Raw genomic sequence first — 20160 nt, forward strand, 5'->3', positions numbered from 1 at the left:
AGCAAGACAATGACCCAAAACATACAGCCAAGGCAACAAAGGAGTGCCTCTAAAAGAAGCACATTAAGGTCATGGAGTGGCCTAGCCAGTCTCCAGACCTTAATACCATAGAAAACTTATGGAGGGAGTTGAAGCTCCGAGTTGCCAAGCGACGGCCTCAAAATCTAAATTATTTATAGATTATCTGCAAAGAGGAGTGGACCAAAATTCCTCCTGACATGTGCGCAAACCTCATCATCAACTACAAAAAAAAACGTCTGCCTGCTGTGCTTGTCAACAAGGGTTTTGCCACCAAGTATTAAGTGTTGTTTGCCAGAGGGATAGAATCCTTATTTCTCACTGCAAAATGCAAAAAAAATTATCTAATTTATACAATGTGATTTTCATGATATTTATTTATTTATTTTTTTGGGGATATTCTCACTCAATGTTAACATTCACCTACCCTTAAATTTATAGACTGTTCATGTCTTTGTCAGTGGGCAAACTTACGAACACAGCAAGGGATCAAATAATTTCCTTCACTGTATATGCTGCCGTGAACATCTGCCTCCTGCATTGTTACATCATGGTCAACTCTCTAATTGGAGGACAGACCTGCCATAAGATAATCAGGGTTTAAAGGTGTAGATTTTCCTTTTCTCTTGAGGTGACTATAACTTTTGTAGTTCCTAAACCAGTTTTTCAACCTCTGTCATGTATATTGTATGATCTTATGCATACAAGCACATTTCAACTTAGTTTTGTATAGAGCCACAATAAAGCCTATAGAGTTTCAGAGGGTCTCTGAATTAAAGGGGCTGTCCACTACTCTGACAACCCCTTCTTGATCTAAATGGTTGGCCCTGATAAATTAAAAAGCCTATAATCTCCTCCCGTGCTGGTGCCGTTCCAGCACTCGCGTTCCCGAATCACTCGTGCGATTGTTTGGGTGCCGGAGTCACGTGTCACATCAGCACTGGCATCACTGTCTCTGCCAGGGCTGTGGGGTCTAAGTCATGGAGTTGGAGTCTGTATAAAATGGATCGACTGCAACTCCTAAAATCTAAAATAAATTGGGTACAGTAGTACAATGCAGAATGTGCTGTAAATGTTTTCATAAGAATTTAGGAAAGTTATGAAATGTCCTATAAATGTCTGTTCTGTTCCTGATCTAAGGGTCTGGGCTTTTAGTTGAGATGAATCTGTGCTGCACTTTATGTACACGCTCAGTAGTGAGGCCGTGCTATGGAGTAGGAGTCGTGGAAATTGAGGAGTCGGAGGTTTGGCTTACCGACTCCACAGCCCTGGTCTCTGCCTTCGGACAAATCGAACATGAAGAGGAAGTCCAGGCTGTGGCTGATCTGACTTGCTCTTCGTGTTCAATTCGACAGGAGGCGAAGACAGAGACTCCAGCGCTGATTGGGCGCCAGGGTCACGTGTCACAACAACAGCACGGGAGCCTCGGGGAGAGCGAGTGCTGACACCGTGGGAACGGCACAAGCACAGGGGATAAGTATAAGTGTTAATATGGAGGAAAGCGCGGGTTCTTTAAACATTGAATTCCTAATGAGAGAAAACCAATGGTGAAATGCTCCATTTGATACTGTAACTTTTCAGATATACTGATGGGATATAACTCCCTTTATTGAAACCTTTACTGTTAGGACTAAATGCCACCGAGTGCTTTATTCCAGGCACAGACAACCGTTGTTGAAATCCAAGCAGTCATGTTCACAAATTGCAGACGTTTTTGGTTCCGCGTGCTTGTTCTCATTATGGTCCGGCCAGATTTACACATCCATGTGACCGGCATTCATGGACTGGTATTGAGTCTTGACAGCCTCGTATATATGCGTATGAGGCGGCTGAATTCGGGTCTGTAAAACCACAGCTGGTCCATGGATCACGGATGTGGGTTGAGTAAGATTGGGGGGGGGGGTGGGGGAGATGAAGATTTCTGTTTTGTCCATGTTAAATTTTAGAAATCTTAGCAGGGAACAAGGATGAAATAGCGGACAAACATGTAGATCTTTGTCACCAGCATAGAGATGATACTGAAAGCCATGGAACTCTTATGAGCTGTCCTAGGCCGAAGGTGTAGATGGAGAATAGCATGGGTCCGAGAACTGAACCTTGGGGACACCAACTGTTAGGGGGTGAGATGAGGAGGAGAAGGACGTGGTGTGTGAGTGGGAGATGCTGAATGTCCAGTCTGTTAGCTATGTAGAGATCTAAGAACAGGCCAAGTCTATGATGCTAAGAGATGAGGGAATGGTCCACTGTGTCGAAGGAAGAGGACTGCTCCAGGAGGAGAAGGACAGAGTAGTGTTGCTTGGATTTGGCAATTAATAGTTCATTGGTGACTTTGGTCAGGGCAGTTTCAGTGGAATGATGCGGTTGGAAGTCAGATTGTAAGCGGTTAAAGAGGTAGCAGGAGAGGTGGGAGGGCAGTTCAAGATGAACTTGTTCCAGTAGTTTTGAGGCATAGGGGAGAAGTGATGGCTGGATACAGAGGATGGGTGTGATCAAGGCATGTTTGAAGACTGGGATGGGATGAAGACTCTGGTGAGGTTTGGGATGAGGTGGGACAGGATTGGGTCAAGTGCACAGGTGGTCAGATATGATCTGGAGAGTAGAGACAAAAGTTGATCTTCCAAATTGGTGGAGAAGCTGGTTTTGGAAGAGGAGGGCTGAGTAGGTATGGGGAGGGGTTGTGGGGACTGTAGGCCTAAGATTTCTCTGATGTTATCAGTCTTCAGCTGAGGTGAGAGGAGAGGGAGAAGATGCTGGTTGACATAGGAGAGAATTGAACGTGTTGAATAGCTGTTTAGGATTGTGGGACACAGAAGATATGCGAGATAAGTAGGTTTCTTTTGCTGCAGTGAGTGTGGGCACTTTGAGCGGAGCTGTCTTTGTCCATGTTTTGCTAGAACTAATGATAGCTGATCGCTGGGGGAGCAGATTGTTGGACCCCACCAATCTGTTACTAATGTCCTATCCCAAGAATAGGTCGTTAATATAATAAGAATAGAGAATCTCTTGAATATCAATGTGCTGTCTGCTGTGCACATGGACCTCAGACACATTGACGTTATCGCTGTCTGAATGAAACGTTAACACTCATTGGCGCTTTTAAATTATGATGCAAAATTGCATGAGAGTTTGCAAGAAATGCATACAAACTAATATTTGCAGCTAAAATCCTGACCCAAGCAAATAAATTCCCCCAAAAAATAAATGTCTAAGAAATGCAGAATTCTTTCTTGCCATTTATTACCTAATCCTATATCTATACTACACACCCATATGTTCACATAGTCACCATAAAATAATAAACCATAGATGACTCTTTGGATACGTTATTGGCAGTGAAAGGGTTAAGGATTGTTCTCTTTGGGCAATCTGTATTCATTAGAAGCACCCCCCTAAAAGAAGGTGATGGGAGCCCTGCTGCTGTAATCTGCAGAGGAATTTATTAGGAAACTATCCGTTTTCCTGAAGTGCGGACTGGCCGGGTCCTCCTGTGCGATGGACATTTGTAGCCTCTCTTCACTACAGCTTATTGGTGGAGGAGACTCCGAAACGAGAGGCTCCTTTCTGTTGCCTCAGAATGCCCTATTATATAAGATGGATTTCTCAAACTACACTGTCCCTTTTTAAATTCTGTTTTTGCATTGTTTCGGCATAGAATGCTAAATTGTGAATGAGGGCTTCAATCACAACGGTTTTATCTTCTATATCTGGGTGCATTGTAATACAAGACATGGTGTTGCTCCAGAGCATACCATATTCATCCTTTTTATGGCTGGAAGTGTTCGCCTGGGGCAATGCTAGCTGCTAATCTCAATTTCATTAACTGTGGTAACAATTTGTTCTAATAGCCCAAGTGCTGTTTGATCTGCCATTGAGGACACTACACCCCTGTACAGCGCACAGACTACTGCTTTGATCACATGACTATTAATGTCATCAAATTTAATATCCATTAAAGTTAAAAACCCAACGGTCTGAACCTGTAAATGTCACCTAGGATTATCCGGTTAGATACATAAGAACATAAAGGGGTCCCCACAGGTGAAGTGCTTTTATTAATAGATGGCGTGTTTTCAGTATGTTAGAAATTGCTGTAATTTATATGATGGATAACTTTATTTCTGAAAACATTACACATTTGGACAGAAGATATAATCAAAGTAGGTTTTAGCATCTAAACTTTTCTGGTGTTAAAACCTGATATTACCTGACATCTCAGGGCTCCAGATGGCGACCACCATGGCCGGCAGTGTGGGGGAAAAATCATTTTTGGAGCAAAATTTGCTGATGTGCAGCTGCTTTGGAGTCTGATCAGGCTGCAGGAGAATCTGCTAGTAATTTTGCTGTCGTAGTGTACATTTCAAGCTCCTGCTGGCCATTTACATACCCGGACATCTAACTTGCACTTCAGATTTCATAAGGGTTGATATAAAATGCTGCCATGTGATATATATTTAATTGTTGTTAAATCACATTCAATTTTATTTATGTATTACAATATACAAGGAATAGAAATACCTTTGACAGCAATGTGAATTACACATCTGATCTAATTTACATCACCATATGGCAGCATTAAACAAAAAAGTATAAATGTTAGCAGGAAGTGTTGCTCTTCATGCTGGATAAAAGGTGAACAATCATTGGCTTTTTCACCCTCCTGAATTTCTATGTCATACAGCTGATCTAAGGGGTAAGGTCTCTCCTAGTGGGTAATGGCATGCATACTCCTCTGGGAAATCAAATATGCAAATAGCCTCTTTTAGAGAGGAAGAGTACTAGAACTCTAGCACCACCTACTGGATCCTAAAAGTCACTATCTACCCTTTAATGAGCCTTGCCATATGACTTAGGATAAAAGCCAAACCAGATTCTGGCTTGGCTTTTATCCTAAGTCATATGGCAAGGCTCGTTAAAGGGTCGACATTGACTTTTAGGATTGCTACTTCCAATAGGTGGCGCTATTCATGTTCTCTTCCTCTCCAAAGAGGCAGTTTGCATATACAGCTGACCTGAAATGGATCATGTGACTTCTCTTGGCCACCCTAATGAAAAGAGAGCGCGTAGGACAAAATATATTTTTCTTGGCTTCTGAATGGCTCCTGTTTGACAGTTTGGACCAGCAGCATTGCTGCGTTGCTGGCCTGAACTGTGCACTTATATTGTTTCTATGTTAGGTAGCTCTGCAGCATAGGAGGAATGCAGTAGCAATGAATGTCTGGGAAAAGTAGTTAAAGGGAACCTCTTACTATGAAAATGCAGTCTAATCTGCTGACGCCATGTTATAGAGCAGAGGAGCCGAGCAGACTGATATAAAGTTTAGTGAGAAAAAAATCGGGTAAAACCTGTAATTTAATCCTCTATTTTTGATATTTTCGGTCAGGTGGGCAGTCCTGTCAGTGACTGATCGCTTTCTCTGTACCCACTCTTATACAAGAATGCTGATAGGACCGCCGACCTGACCGAAAATCACAGAAATAGCAGAGGATTAAATCACATGTTTTATTGAATCCTTTCTCACTAAGCTTTATATCAGTCTGCTCAGCTCCCCCTGCTCTATAACATGGTACCAAGTTCCCTTTAAGAATGCAACCGGAAGAGCCTCAGTGCAGTGCTTACAAGCTCTGTAGAGAAGAGCTTGTAAATACTTAATGTGACATTAAAAATAGTTTTGGCAATCTGCAACATTTTTTGACAATCTGTGACCTTTTATTAAATAAATTAGAATGTTGTTTTTACAAACAGTATCCAGCCATTCTCCTTCCAGGAAGATGGGAATAATCTTTAGAAAGACTACATTGGAGCTACAGGAAATATAACCTGGTTCCAGAAAATAGATCTAGTGGCTGATTGGCTCCCATTTTGCTATTTTCACTTATGGGGTGCACACCGTATACCGGAGCATATAAAAATGCATAAGTAATTTTCTCCTCACATTTAGAAAGAAGGCAGAACTGAAATCCTCTCCTTTTTGGTATTTTGCAAAATGTATCAAAAGCTGCAGAATGGTAAATGGTAGGTGTTATTTCTGGGAACAATAGAAGTGTAATAATCCTGACACAGAGTGAAATCTTTTCTTACCGTACATGGCTCTGTAAGCTGCCAGCATTATCTGTAGATGTCTCCTGTAACCACGGCTTGTATTTTCCCTCTAGAATCAAAGCAATTGAAAGTCCCAGCAAGGATGATGACACCCAGTGGCTGACATACTGGGTGGTGTATGGAATATTCAGCATCATTGAGTTTTTCTCTGATATCTTCCTGTCCTGGTTTCCCTTCTATTATATGATCAAGGTGGGTTAATGTAATATTATGTTTTATAATTTTATTTTTTTTGTTTCACACAGTAAATGTAATGTAAATTTAGATCAGATATTTAAAAGGAACCTGATATGAGGTTATTCAGCAGGTTAATAGTGTTCTAATGGTGTTCAGCCGCCGTACTGAGAGCCAGGCTGCCAGGAGGAAATTAACTTTATTGTTTAGTCATGAAGGCGCGGTCCAGTAACTGCTCAGTACATGGTGAGTGGTGATTGTGATCACACTCTGGCAGTGACTGACACCTAACTCTATACTGATGCACTGCTGAGTCAGCAGTCAGTCAGTGCCGGGGTGTGATCACAGCCACCACTCGCTATGTACTGCGTGATGGCTGCAGCCGCGCCCCTGACTGAAAGCTGGAGGCTGCCAGGAGGAATAAAGTTAATTTCCTCCTGGTAGCCGGGCTTTCAGTGCGGCAGCTACACTGCTTCAGAACACTAGCAACCTGCAGATTAACCCCATATCTGCAGGCTTATAGCATTTTTTGACATGACTAGTTACAAGGTCTCCCTTTTTGCCTTTTATACAAATAAATGCATTGCTGAATCTGAGCTGTGCCACCACAGTTCTGTTCTTTATTTAAGAGATGACTCTAGGGCCTGATTTGTTTTAAGTAGTTTAAACCTTTTTTATTTTTTGCTATTTTGGATAAATTACAATGGCAATTTTAGAATAGAAGAAAAACTTATATGTGACGTTACTGAGTACTGTGGTGTAATTGGAATGATTGAGTGCATACAGTTTTTTTCTGATTTTATCTCTCCCACAGCAGAAACCTTTTTTCCCCCACTTCTGTCTACAGTGGAGACTAAGGCAGGCTCACCAATACTACCGCCCATTTACCTTCCACACAGAGTTGTTTTCATACAGTAAATATATCATTATGTGTAGTTTTTTACATACCCCTGAGACTGCATTGAGCTTCTCGTTTTTCTCCTGAGATTTTGATAATGTAACTTTATTAAAATATGGACTTGTGGCTCCATCAGGAATCTTTTGTGACCACAAACGGCACTCACACCCATAGCCTTCAGTAAATATGTATGTATGTATTGTAAACCTAGTGAGCCAGCAGCTGGGTGTGCCCTCATGGCTCAGAAACCAGTCTTGCTTTAGATCAGTTTGTCTCATTATTTACATACCTCATATTCTGCAGTGATTCTTCGTTTTTTAAAGGTTTAGTTTTTCTGTTAAATAAAGGAAAAAAAATATTGAAATGGTTGTCTCAAACAGAATGCCTCCTTCCCAGATTGATGAGCTGATTAACCCTTGTCCGGCTGCAACCCCGGCATAAAGCTGATCCTGCCAGAGGAAACCGCGAGCAACCAGGCACCGTACATTTACATGGCGGCCATTCAGTCAAATTACCTTGTAATAAAAAAAAAATGGCATGATTGGACGAGAACAGGAGCCATTTATAAAGAACAACTATCTGTTCTGGCCCATGTTAGGAGGACCCCATATACATTCTGTGACGAACCCGGACCTCACCACCCCGCCTGACGTCAGTATTACGTCAGCGGTATCATGTGGTATGTTCTCACTTGCACTAACGTGACGTTTCGCACCACCTGGGGACACATAAGGTCAGCTTGGCACAGTTTGACACAGACACCCCCTGTCCACACAGGACCAGGGAGGCACAGGGAGTGAGAAGATGTGGCCCACGCAGTTGCTGACGTGGCACCGCACTAGCTCACAACCCAGACAGGCTGAGAAGCCACTTTCACTAGCACCAGTGAAACTTTGTCAGCCTGGTAGGACTGCCACCAGTTCCTCGTTAGATATAAGCCCGGTCCGTTAACTGGATTATATTGGGCCAGAAACCAGCGCTGGTAGCATAGAAGTTAAACCGAAATCATGGACATGTGGGTTGGTGGATCGAGATAAGAGTTGCCCATGGTTAAAGTATATATTTAATCGCCTTAAGGGCACACTAGACAATACACTATATACACGATGGTTATACATATACAATGGTTAGATGTGGTAGTACAAGGTATGCAGAATATAATTCAATTATCAGTCAGATGAAAGGCTTGACGTTCGGCCGTTGGATGCTGGCAACCACATGGGAGGTGTGGGGGCCAGCTATTTCCTGTTTCTTCCAACACACTGCACGGCGCGACCTCCCTTGGCAGAAAAAAAAGACCAACAGCGTTACACGTGCACTTATCCCCTTGGGGTCACTCTCCTCCCCTCCCCTCGCATCTAGCAGCTAAAAACTCCAAAACCTAAGATGGTTCATAAGTCCTTAATAGACTGTCGTTAATGAGGCAGTTTTGGCGCCAATGGAACTGGCCCTGCTATGTGTGGAGACCAAACGCAGATTTGCTATCTGGCTTCTACTAGCCATTCAACATATCTCCCTATTCTGGGTTGCTAGAATGGATCGAGACCCTGGAAGGCGTTCGGCCCATTCCCAAGATCTCGAAAATGTAACCAGTGTGTGTCTAGGATGTACGATAAGTCCATATTCTCCTTATGAAATTCTAGTTCTCTGAACAAAGCAGCTAGACCAGTTGTCGCCCATACTGAAGGGGAATTGTAGCTGCCATCAGAACCCCCCACACTCTTCACACACTGATGGTGTTTTTACATAAAACAGAGTACTTGGAAGACTTGTTACCAGGTCAAAAGTTGCAATTTTCTGCTCTTATTTTATTCCTCCTGCTCCCCTTACTATTCAGTTTTATTCAAGTGTGTTTTTTTTGTTTATTTTTATAAAATCCGCCAAATGTTTCCAAGGATTTGGGCCTGTTTATTTAGTGTTTATTTTTATGGTCTTAATGAAGGGGGTGCTACTCACAGGATCCTCTGGGGTGTGTCTTTAGGCTACTCTGCATTATTATCCTGTGAGCACTAGATAAAAAAAGGCCGTATAGTGGAACAAAAAGAATACTCAGGAGCTGTGGAAATAAAATGAGTTAAAAGACTCTTTTTAACCTGGTATAGTACCAAAAGGGAGAGATTTGTATCCAGAATATCATCTGTATTTGTAGTTAGCACACATTTCCAAAAGAGTAGCCAGAGAAAGAGCTCTTAATGTCATAAATATGACAATAACATTTTACCTTGAGACATGTTGTATGCGGTGTGCAGGCTCTGCCAGGAGGGAGCTGATAACTCTAGTGCTGTTCATAAATCGCGCTATGTGGTTTTGGGACATGCATCGAACATGCACCATATGATAACTTTTCACTGATTGCTCGCTTTGAATGGTTTCCATCCTGGCTACTTAAATGGACCTAGTTGCAGACATTGATCAGCAGAATATATGTGCCTGCTTACTTGCAGGCTCTGCTATAAACTTAGGTTCACCCTATATAAATGATATTATAGCCTGACCATACTATAGTATATGGCCAAAGTGACCTGAATGAGATAATATCTGATTATCAGATTACCACTCTTCTCGCAATCTTTTTTTAGATAAATACTGGTGGTGTTATATATACTCATTTGCGAATGTTGCAGTGTTTCTTCCATGGGGGATATGGTCTCCTCCACTTGTTTTTTTTCATCCGCCTAACCTGGTCGTGCTTCTCACACTAGCCACCATTAGGCTATGTGCCCACGATGCGGAAATGCTCCAGATTTTTCCTCAGCGTTTCTGCATCTCCCTGGCAGAAAAAAACGCATGCGGATTGTACATGCGGATTGTACATGCGTATTGTACATGCGGATTGTACATGCGTTTTTCCTGCCAGGGACAAGCAGATGTGAAGCGTTCTTCACATGCATTTCCGCATGCGGGTTGTCAAGCGATTTCCAAGCGATTTTAGCATCACTTGGAAAGTGCTTGACAACTTGGTCACACTATATAAATCCATGCAACCGGCATAGATTTATATAGTGTGACCCGGGAGAATGTAAAAAAATAAAAAATAAATCTATACTTGCCTTCCGATGGCCCCCGGAGTCTTGCTTCACTCGGTGCTGACTGCCGGCAGATCGCGGTACACTGCACTGAAGAACCTGCCGACGTCCGCATCGCTTGACCAGTCACATGACTATGACGTCAGCGCAGGTCCTTCAGTCCATTGCGATTTGCCGGCATGGGAGGAACGAGCGCATCGGGGGACGTCAGAAGGTAAGTATCATATTTACTTTTTATTTTATTCTTTTTTTTTTTTTTTTTTTTTTACAGTTTCTATGGTACCCGGGTCCGGAGGAGAGTCTCCTCTCCTCCAGACCCGGGTACCATCCGCACATTGGAACGCATGGAATGCGCATCTACATATCCAGTGATGCGTAATCCATGCGTTCTAATGCAAGTCAATGGCGGCGAAAACGCAGCACTTCCGCAAAATAATTGGTAGTGCTGCGTTTTTTTCCGCAATGATAATCCGCAGTGGAAATTTCAACAGCATGTGCACAGCACATGCGGATTATCATTGGGGAACATGGCAGGCCTTCTACCATGCGTTTTTTAAGCGTTTCTGCAGCGTTTTTGCCGCTGCGGAAACTCTTAAAAAACGCATCGTGAGCACACAGCCTTAATGTAATGTAACTTTTTATGGTTCTTCTACTTATAGAATAATAAATGTATATTTTCATTAAGAGCTCTTTCTCTGGCTACTCTTTTGGAAATGTGTGCTAACTACAAATACAGATTATATTCTGGATACAAATCTCTCCCTTTTGGTACTATATTCTGGTCAAGAGATAACTTAATAGGTGTTATCTTTTTAACCGCGCGGTCCAGTCGTGTTGGTGGGCTACCTGGTTGATCCTGCCAGTAGCATATGCTTGTCTCAAAGATTAAGCCATGCACGTGTAAGTACACACGGACGGTACAGTGAAACTGCGAATGGCTCATTAAATCAGTTCTGCAGCACTCCAGTGTGTATGTATATATGTGTAAAGAAATGTATATATTCTATATACACTGCTCAAAACAATAAAGGGAACACTCAAATAACACATCCTAGATCTGAATGAATGAAATATTCTCATTGAATACTTTGCTCTGTACAAAGTTCAATGTGCTGACAACAAAATCACACAAAAATCATCAATGGAAATTAAATTTATTAACCAATGGAGGCCTGGATTTGGAGTCACCCCCCCAAAATTAAAGTGGAAAAACACACTACAGGCTGATCCAACTTTGATGTAATGTCCTTAAAACAAGTAAAAATGAGGCTCAGTATTGTGTGTGGCCTCCACGGGCCTGTATGACCTCCCTACAACGCCTGGGCATGCTCCTTATGAGGTTGCGGATGGTCTCCTGTGGGATCTCCTCCCAGACCTGGACTAAAGCATCCGCCAACTCCTGGACAGTCTGTGGTGCAACGTGACGTTGTTTGATGGAGCGAGACATGATATCCCAGATGTGCTCAATCGGATTCAGGTCTGGGGAACAGGCGGGCCAGTCCATAGCTTCAATGCCTTCATCTTGCAGGAACTGCTGACACACTCCAGCCACATGAGGTCTGGCATTGTCTGCATTAGGAGGAACCCAGGGCCAACCGCACCAGCATATGGTCTCACAAGGGGTCTGACTATCTCATCTCGGTACCTAATGGCAGTCAGGCTACCTCTGGTGAGCAGATGGAGGGCTGTGCAGCCCTCCAAAGAAATGCCACCCCACACCATTACTGACCCACTGCCAAACCAGTCATGCTGAAGGATGTTGCAGGCAGCAGATCGCTCTCCACGGTGTCTCCAGACTCTGTCACGTCTGTCACATGTGCTCAGTGTGAACCTGCTTTCATCTGTGATGATCACAGGGCGCCAGTGGCGACTTTGCCAATCCTGGTGTTCTGTGGCAACTGCCAAGCGTCCTGCACGGTGTTAAGCTGTGAGCACAACCCCCATCTGTGGACGTCTGGCCCTCGTACCACCCTCATGGAGTCGGTTTCTAACCGTTTGTGCAGACACATGCACATTTGTGGCCTGCTGGAGGTCATTTTGCAGGGCTCTGGCAGTGCTCCTCCTGTTCCTCCTTGTACAAAGGAGGAGGTAACTGTCCTGCTGCTGGGTTGTTGCCCTCCTACGGCCCCCTCCACATCTCTTGGTGTACTGGCCTGTCTCCTGGTAGCGCCTCCAGCCTCTGGACACTACGTTGAGAGACACAGCAAACCTTCATGCCACAGCTCGCATTGATGTGCCATCCTGGATGAGCTGCACTACCTGAGCAACTTCTGTGGGTTGTAGAGTCCTTCTCATGCTAAGAAAGCATTGGTACTGAAAGCATTGGTACAGACCACATCTCAGAAAGCATTGGTACTGAGATGTGGTCTGTGGTCCCCACCTACAGAACCACTCCTTTATTGAGGGTGTCTTAATAATTGCCAATAATTTCCATCTATTGTCTATTCCATTTGCACAACAGCATGTGAAATTGATTGTCAATCAGTGTTGCTTCCTAAGTGGACAGTTTCATTTCACAGAAGTTTGATTTACTTGGAGTTATATTCTGTTTAAGTGTTCCCTTTATTTTTTTGAGCAGTGTATTTTAATGTATTATAGTGAAGCATACTTCTGAAAGATTAATTAGAGGGTTTCGTGCTTGTCTTGTGTACACCTGTTTCAGTGGCACATTTGGGTTACCTGCCGTCTTGATTCTTTCTTCACCCTTCTTATATGGTTCAATTTATTTACCTATGATCCAATATTATTATTATTATTATTATTATTATTATCATCATATTGCCCTTGCTCCTTTCTAACAGCAGCAATTGATAGATCAGTGACCTAGTGCTGCTGTCAACTGATGTATACATTTTTTCCATATCCTGTGAGAAATATTTCCACAGAGTCTGGCTGTATCCCATGTGATGTGTGTATATACAGCAGAGTCTCTCCCTGTATCCTATACATCCCTGCCTTCAAATTAGCGCATTTACTGGACTGGTTGTTAGACTTCAGATCACATGACCCAACTTCTTACAATGAAGGGGGATGTATAGAAATAACTGAAGGATAGAATTATGAATGATCAGTAAGTATATCTGCTAAGAAAAAAAAATGCTGCAATGCCTCTTTAACTTTTCCAATTTTTTTTATATGCACTCCTAAATACTCTAGTGATATTTTTCTTTAGAGGGAATGTGCCAAAGTGTTCTGCAAATGATAGCTTTCATGTAAAAATCACAAAATACGATAATACTCTGCCCACCCTCCGTGTGTCCAATGACCGCTGCTCCTCTGTTTTGGCTGCACTGGTGATGTCAGTTCGACAGCTTGTAGCTAATCACTGAGCTCAGCGGCCCTGGTGATGTAGAGTGCGCACTGAGCTCAGCCGCTCTGGTGATGTGGAGCGCGCACTGAGCTCAGCCGCTCTGGTGATGTGGAGCGCGCACTGAGCTCAGCCGCTCTGGTGATGTGGAGCGCGCACGGAGCTCAGCCGCCCTGGTGATGTGGAGCGCGCACGGAGCTCAGCCTCCCTGGTGATGTGGAGCGCGCACGGAGCTCAGCCTCCCTGGTGATGTGGAGCGCGCACGGAGCTCAGCCTCCCTGGTGAGGTGGAGCGCGCACGGAGCTCAGCCTCCCTGGTGATGTGGAGCGCGCACTGAGCTCAGCCGCCCTGGTGATGTGGAGCGCGCACTGAGCTCAGCCGCCCTGGTGATGTGGAGCGCGCACGGAGCTCAGCCGCCCTGGTGATGTGGAGCGCGCACGGAGCTCAGCCGCCCTGGTGATGTGGAGCGCGCACGGAGCTCAGCCTCCCTGGTGATGTGGAGCGCGCACGGAGCTCAGCCTCCCTGGTGATGTGGAGCGCGCACGGAGCTCAGCCTCCCTGGTGATGTGGAGCGCGCACGGAGCTCAGCCTCCCTGGTGATGTGGAGCGCGCACGGAGCTCAGCCTCCCTGGTGATGTGGAGCGCGCACGGAGCTCAGCCTCCCTGGTGATGTGGAGCGCGCACGGAGCTCAGCCTCCCTGGTGATGTGGAGCGCGCACGGAGCTCAGCCTCCCTGGTGATGTGGAGCGCGCACGGAGCTCAGCCTCCCTGGTGATGTGGAGCGCGCACGGAGCTCAGCCTCCCTGGTGATGTGGAGCGCGCACGGAGCTCAGCCTCCCTGGTGATGTGGAGCGCGCACGGAGCTCAGCCTCCCTGGTGATGTGGAGCGCGCACGGAGCTCAGCCTCCCTGGTGATGTGGAGCGCGCACGGAGCTCAGCCTCCCTGGTGATGTGGAGCGCGCACTGAGCTCAGCCGCCCTGGTGATGTGGAGCGCGCACTGAGCTCAGCCGCCCTGGTGATGTGGAGCGCGCACTGAGCTCAGCCGCCCTGGTGATGTGGAGCGCGCACTGAGCTCAGCCGCCCTGGTGATGTGGATGCGCGCACTGAGCTCAGCCTCCCTGGTGATGTGGAGCGCGCACGGAGCTCAGCCTCCCTGGTGATGTGGAGCGCGCACGGAGCTCAGCCTCCCTGGTGATGTGGAGCGCGCACGGAGCTCAGCCTCCCTGGTGATGTGGAGCGCGCACGGAGCTCAGCCTCCCTGGTGATGTGGAGCGCGCACGGAGCTCAGCCTCCCTGGTGATGTGGAGCGCGCACGGAGCTCAGCCTCCCTGGTGATGTGGAGCGCGCACGGAGCTCAGCCTCCCTGGTGATGTGGAGCGCGCACGGAGCTCAGCCGCCCTGGTGATGTGGAGCGCGCACTGAGCTCAGCCGCCCTGGTGATGTGGAGCGCGCACTGAGCTCAGCCGCCCTGGTGATGTGGAGCGCGCACTGGAGCTCAGCCGCCCTGGTGATGTGGAGCGCGCACGGAGCTCAGCGCCCTGGTGATGTGGAGCGCGCACGGAGCTCAGCCGCCCTGGTGATGTGGAGCGCGCACGGAGCTCAGCCGCCCTGGTGATGTGGAGCGCGCACGGAGCTCAGCCGCCTGGTGATGTGGAGCGCGCACGGAGCTCAGCCGCCCTGGTGATGTGGAGCGCGCACGGAGCTCAGCCGCCCTGGTGATGTGGAGCGCGCACGGAGCTCAGCCGCCCTGGTGATGTGGAGCGCGCACGGAGCTCAGCCGCCCTGGTGATGTGGAGCGCGCACGGAGCTCAGCCGCCCTGGTGATGTGGAGCGCGCACGGAGCTCAGCCGCCCTGGTGATGTGGAGCGCGCACGGAGCTCAGCCGCCCTGGTGATGTGGAGCGCGCACGGAGCTCAGCCGCCCTGGTGATGTGGAGCGCGCACGGAGCTCAGCCGCCCTGGTGATGTGGAGCGCGCACGGAGCTCAGCCGCCCTGGTGATGTGGAGCGCGCACGGAGCTCAGCCGCCCTGGTGATGTGGAGCGCGCACGGAGCTCAGCCGCCCTGGTGATGTGGAGCGCGCACGGAGCTCAGCCGCCCTGGTGATGTGGAGCGCGCACGGAGCTCAGCCGCCCTGGTGATGTGGAGCGCGCACGGAGCTCAGCCGCCCTGGTGATGTGGAGCGCGCACGGAGCTCAGCCGCCCTGGTGATGTGGAGCGCGCATCTGGAGCTCAGCCGCCCTGGTGATGTGGAGCGCGCACGGAGCTCAGCCGCCCTGGTGATGTGGAGCGCGCACGGAGCTCAGCCGCCCTGGTGATGTGGAGCGCGCACGGAGCTCAGCCGCCCTGGTGATGTGGAGCGCGCACGGAGCTCAGCCGCCCTGGTGATGTGGAGCGCGCACGGAGCTCAGCCGCCTGGTGATGTGGAGCGCGCACGGAGCTCAGCCGCCCTGGTGATGTGGAGCGCGCACGGAGCTCAGCCGCCTGGTGATGTGGAGCGCGCACGGAGCTCAGCCGCCCTGGTGATGTGGAGCGCGCACGGAGCTCAGCCGCCCTGGTGATGTGGAGCGCGCACGGAGCTCAGCCGCCCTGGTGATGTGGAGCGCGCACGGAGCTCAGCCGCCCTGGTGATGTGGAGCGCGCACGGAGCTCAGCCGCCCTGGTGATGTGGAGCGCGCACGGAGCTCAGCCGCCCTGGTGATGTGGAGCGCGCACGGAGCTCAGCCGCCCTGGTGATGTGGAGCGCGCACGGAGCTCAGCCGCCCTGGTGATGTGGAGCGCGCACGGAGCTCAGCCGCCCTGGTGATGTGGAGCGCGCACGGAGCTCAGCCGCCCTGGTGATGTGGAGCGCGCACGGAGCTCAGCCGCCCTGGTGATGTGGAGCGCGCACGGAGCTCAGCCGCCCTGGTGATGTGGAGCGCGCACGGAGCTCAGCCGCCCTGGTGATGTGGAGCGCGCACGGAGCTCAGCCGCCCTGGTGATGTGGAGCGCGCACGGAGCTCAGCCGCCCTGGTGATGTGGAGCGCGCACGGAGCTCAGCCCGCCCTGGTGATGTGGAGCGCGCACGGAGCTCAGCCGCCCTGGTGATGTGGAGCGCGCACGGAGCTCAGCGCCCTGGTGATGTGGAGCGCGCACGGAGCTCAGCCGCCCTGGTGATGTGGAGCGCGCACGGAGCTCAGCCGCCCTGGTGATGTGGAGCGCGCACGGAGCTCAGCCGCCCTGGTGATGTGGAGCGCGCACGGAGCTCAGCCGCCCCGGTGATGTGGAGCGCGCACGGAGCTCAGCCGCCCCGGTGATGTGGAGCGCGCACGGAGCTCAGCCGCCCTGGTGATGTGGAGCGCGCACGGAGCTCAGCCGCCCTGGTGATGTGGAGCGCGCACGGAGCTCAGCCGCCCCGGTGATGTGGAGCGCGCACGGAGCTCAGCCGCCCCGGTGATGTGGAGCGCGCACGGAGCTCAGCCGCCCCGGTGATGTGGAGCGCGCACGGAGCTCAGCCGCCCCGGTGATGTGGAGCGCGCACGGAGCTCAGCCGCCCCGGTGATGTGGAGCGCGCACGGAGCTCAGCCGCCCCGGTGATGTGGAGCGCGCACGGAGCTCAGCCGCCCCGGTGATGTGGAGCGCGCACGGAGCTCAGCCGCCCCGGTGATGTGGAGCGCGCACGGAGCTCAGCCGCTCCGGTGATGTGGAGCGCGCACGGAGCTCAGCCGCTCCGGTGATTTGTGCTTCGGCTGCAGCAGAGACGTCAGGTTGACTGCTCACATCACCTCTACTGCCAGTCACTGAGCCCAGTGGCTTGTGCTATCTAAATCACCGATCTCAGCAGCTCTGCGTATCACCACTGCAGTCAGTAATGCAAAGAGCTAAACATAAGTGCCCATACAGACCCTGTGGAGGTGAAACACCCAGATGCATGTTTTTCACAGCTTGCTCACGGGTGGATAAGGCGGACATGATAGCTTTTTGCTATTTGTCCCCTAGATGTATTGTGTATTTACAGGTTGTCTCGTATATATAGACAGAATGGGTAATGTAGGTTATGGTCCCTGTGGCTTGTCTTCTTAGAGCGCTGTCATTGCCAAACAGCACATGGCATGCAGACCGCCACATTACAAGGGACGCAGAAGTTCCCTGTGGGTATGATGCATCCCAAGGATCAGCATGATGAACCCATTACAAGAAGAGGCAGAGTGCCAGTCTGGCTTCAGTATGTAATATTTCCTTTCTGTATTGCAGTGTGGATTCCTCTTGTGGTGTATGGCTCCCAGCCCATCCAATGGTGCTGAGCTGCTGTACAAGAAAATCATCCGCCCCTTCTTCCTGAAACATGAGGTACAGATGGACCGCCTGGTGAAGGACATTAAAGACAAGGCTTCAGAGACTGCAGACACCTTTGGCAAAGAAGGTATTTTTGTTCGCTGCTCTTCTGCTGATTGTGCAGCATGGTGTCAGTTGAGCCTTACTAATGTAGACAGTCTCGTGCCCCTTACACCATTGCATGATAAACTCTTACTCCTCTATAGGAGAAATGTCTTGCTTTACAAAATATACAGCATGGACTAACACTTTTTTTCTTCTAGCTAAACGGGCCACAGTGAATTTGCTGGGTGATGAAAAGAAGAGCACCTAATCCCAGAGATATGGATGGATTCAGTCCCTTCTAAACACCTCGGTATTATTTGGGGATAATGGTCTCATTTGTACTTCTCCTCTGCCCAGGGGTCTGGCGCACATGGCTGACCACATATGGGGTGTTCTGTGTTCCAGACCTCGCTGGTGCTGAGGAGCATTAATATTGTTGCCTTGAAAACCTGTTTTTTTGATATGAAGACAAGAATATGTTGACATTGCTGTACTATTTTGCTGTTGTCTGTAGAGGAGGTCGGCGTTTTTATTTAAGTCATCAAGTGTCCAAAGCTTCAGAAATGAGTCAGTGTGGGAAAGGCTTTTAATGTATTGTATTGTCCCGCATTGAATGGACCTGAATAAACAGTCGCCATACTGAACACCCTTATCTAATGGTTGTATTTGTTATTCCTGTCATCATGAGTCTGGATTATTACTAGTGGCTGATAATTGAGATGTGCACATTGATGGCTTACTGCTTCAGCTGCAGAGCCATCCTAAAGCAAGTCAGGAAGTTGCACTATAGAGAAAAGTATTAATTATTTGACGCCTACACATTACACCTACATCTATAAGCATTAATATGGCATCGGACAGGTTTTCCCTTTTTTTTTGCAGCTATAACAGTTTCAAATCTTCTGCAAAATTTTTGAGTGTCTGTTGGAATTGTTACCCATTCATCCAGAAAAACATTTGTGGTGTCCAGCACTAATGTCGGATGAGAGACCTGGCTCGCAATCTGCATTCTAGTTCATCCCAAAGGTGAACGATGGTTGCCATGGCTAAACACTGCCAGTTAAGTTCTTCCACACCAAACTTGCCCAACTATGTCTTTATACAAAAAAAAAACCTACATGTATGACACACAAACTAGATTACTATAAAATGTAACATTTATTAATCAATAGATATAATAAAAAAAAGACACATCAGAGAGATAAAATAGGGAAAGGTAACACAATAAGAAGGTCACAAGGGTAAGCAGCAGCTATCACAAAGTTCGCATACAAAAAGATCAATTCATAAATACCAACCACAGCATGGATATACTGCATGTGTTTAAGTAGAAAATACAGTAAGGTGCATAGTGCTGGTTAAGATGATCACAAAGGTGAATATATAATAATGCAGCATAAACAAGTGATATGGTATACAACAATAGAACATGTATGAAATGACAGAGCTGATACTGACCCGAGTGACCAAATCTGACGCGCGTTTCGCCAGGGGCTTTTTCCTCGTTTTTTTTCTATTGATTAATAAATGTTACATTTTATAGTAATCTAGTTTGTGTGTCATACATGTAGGTTTTTCTAGTCACAGACACGCAAATGCTTGTCTACATATCTTTATATAGATTGTATCTAATCATGTCTTTATACAGTAGAGCTTGCTTTGTGCACTGAATTGCAATCATGGGGAACAGAAAATTGCCTTCCCTCAAAAAGTTAGACGCAGTCAACTATCCAACATGGTATGCTGAAGCATTAAGATTTCCTTAACTGGCATTAAGGCGTCTAGGCTGACCCCTAAAAGAACCAAGCCCATATCACCCGTTATCCACCAAACATTATAGATGGACCAATCAGTTGGTAACATTCTCCTGAAATTCACCAAATGCAGACTTGTCAATCAGACTTCCGGATGGAGAGTGTGATTAGTCACCCGACAGAACACGTTTTCACTGCTCGAGTCCAGTGGCCCCGTGTTATACACCACTCCATCCCACATTTAATATTTTTGCCCTGGTGATGTAAGGTGTGTATGGAGCTGCTCAGATATGGAAACCCATGTCATGAAACTGTGTTTTTGTGCTGATAATGACAGAGGAGGTTTGGCGCTCTACAATCACTAAGTCAGCAGAATGTTGGTGACTTTTATATGTACTATGTGAAGACCAGACAAGGATGAGAAGATGAAGAAAAACAATGAACACTTATTAAAAGACAGCTATGCATTTCAAAATCAATCTGATTTCTTCCCCAGGCTATGATGCTCCATGGATATAAAATCTGT

The 20160-nt window shown here is 47.7% G+C and overlaps 1 protein-coding gene across 1 annotated transcript in view; it reads left to right on the forward strand.

Annotated features, from left to right (window-relative positions):
• REEP5 (receptor accessory protein 5) overlaps positions 1-18532 on the forward strand; it is a 43304-nt gene extending 24772 nt beyond the window's left edge. Inside the window, exons 3-5 of the mRNA XM_073677283.1 lie at positions 6171-6309; positions 17755-17923; positions 18099-18532. Coding sequence (XP_073533384.1) covers positions 6171-6309; positions 17755-17923; positions 18099-18148 — 358 coding nt within the window. The 3' untranslated portion in view covers positions 18149-18532. The remainder of the gene's footprint in view (positions 1-6170; positions 6310-17754; positions 17924-18098) is intronic.
• The last annotated feature ends 1628 nt before the right edge of the window (positions 18533-20160 follow it).

The sequence above is a fragment of the Phyllobates terribilis genome, unplaced genomic scaffold, assembly GCF_046119375.1.
Source record: "Phyllobates terribilis strain yellow unplaced genomic scaffold, ASM4611937v1 Scaffold_1__5_contigs__length_1240528914, whole genome shotgun sequence".
Classification (NCBI taxonomy): Eukaryota; Metazoa; Chordata; class Amphibia; order Anura; family Dendrobatidae; genus Phyllobates; species Phyllobates terribilis.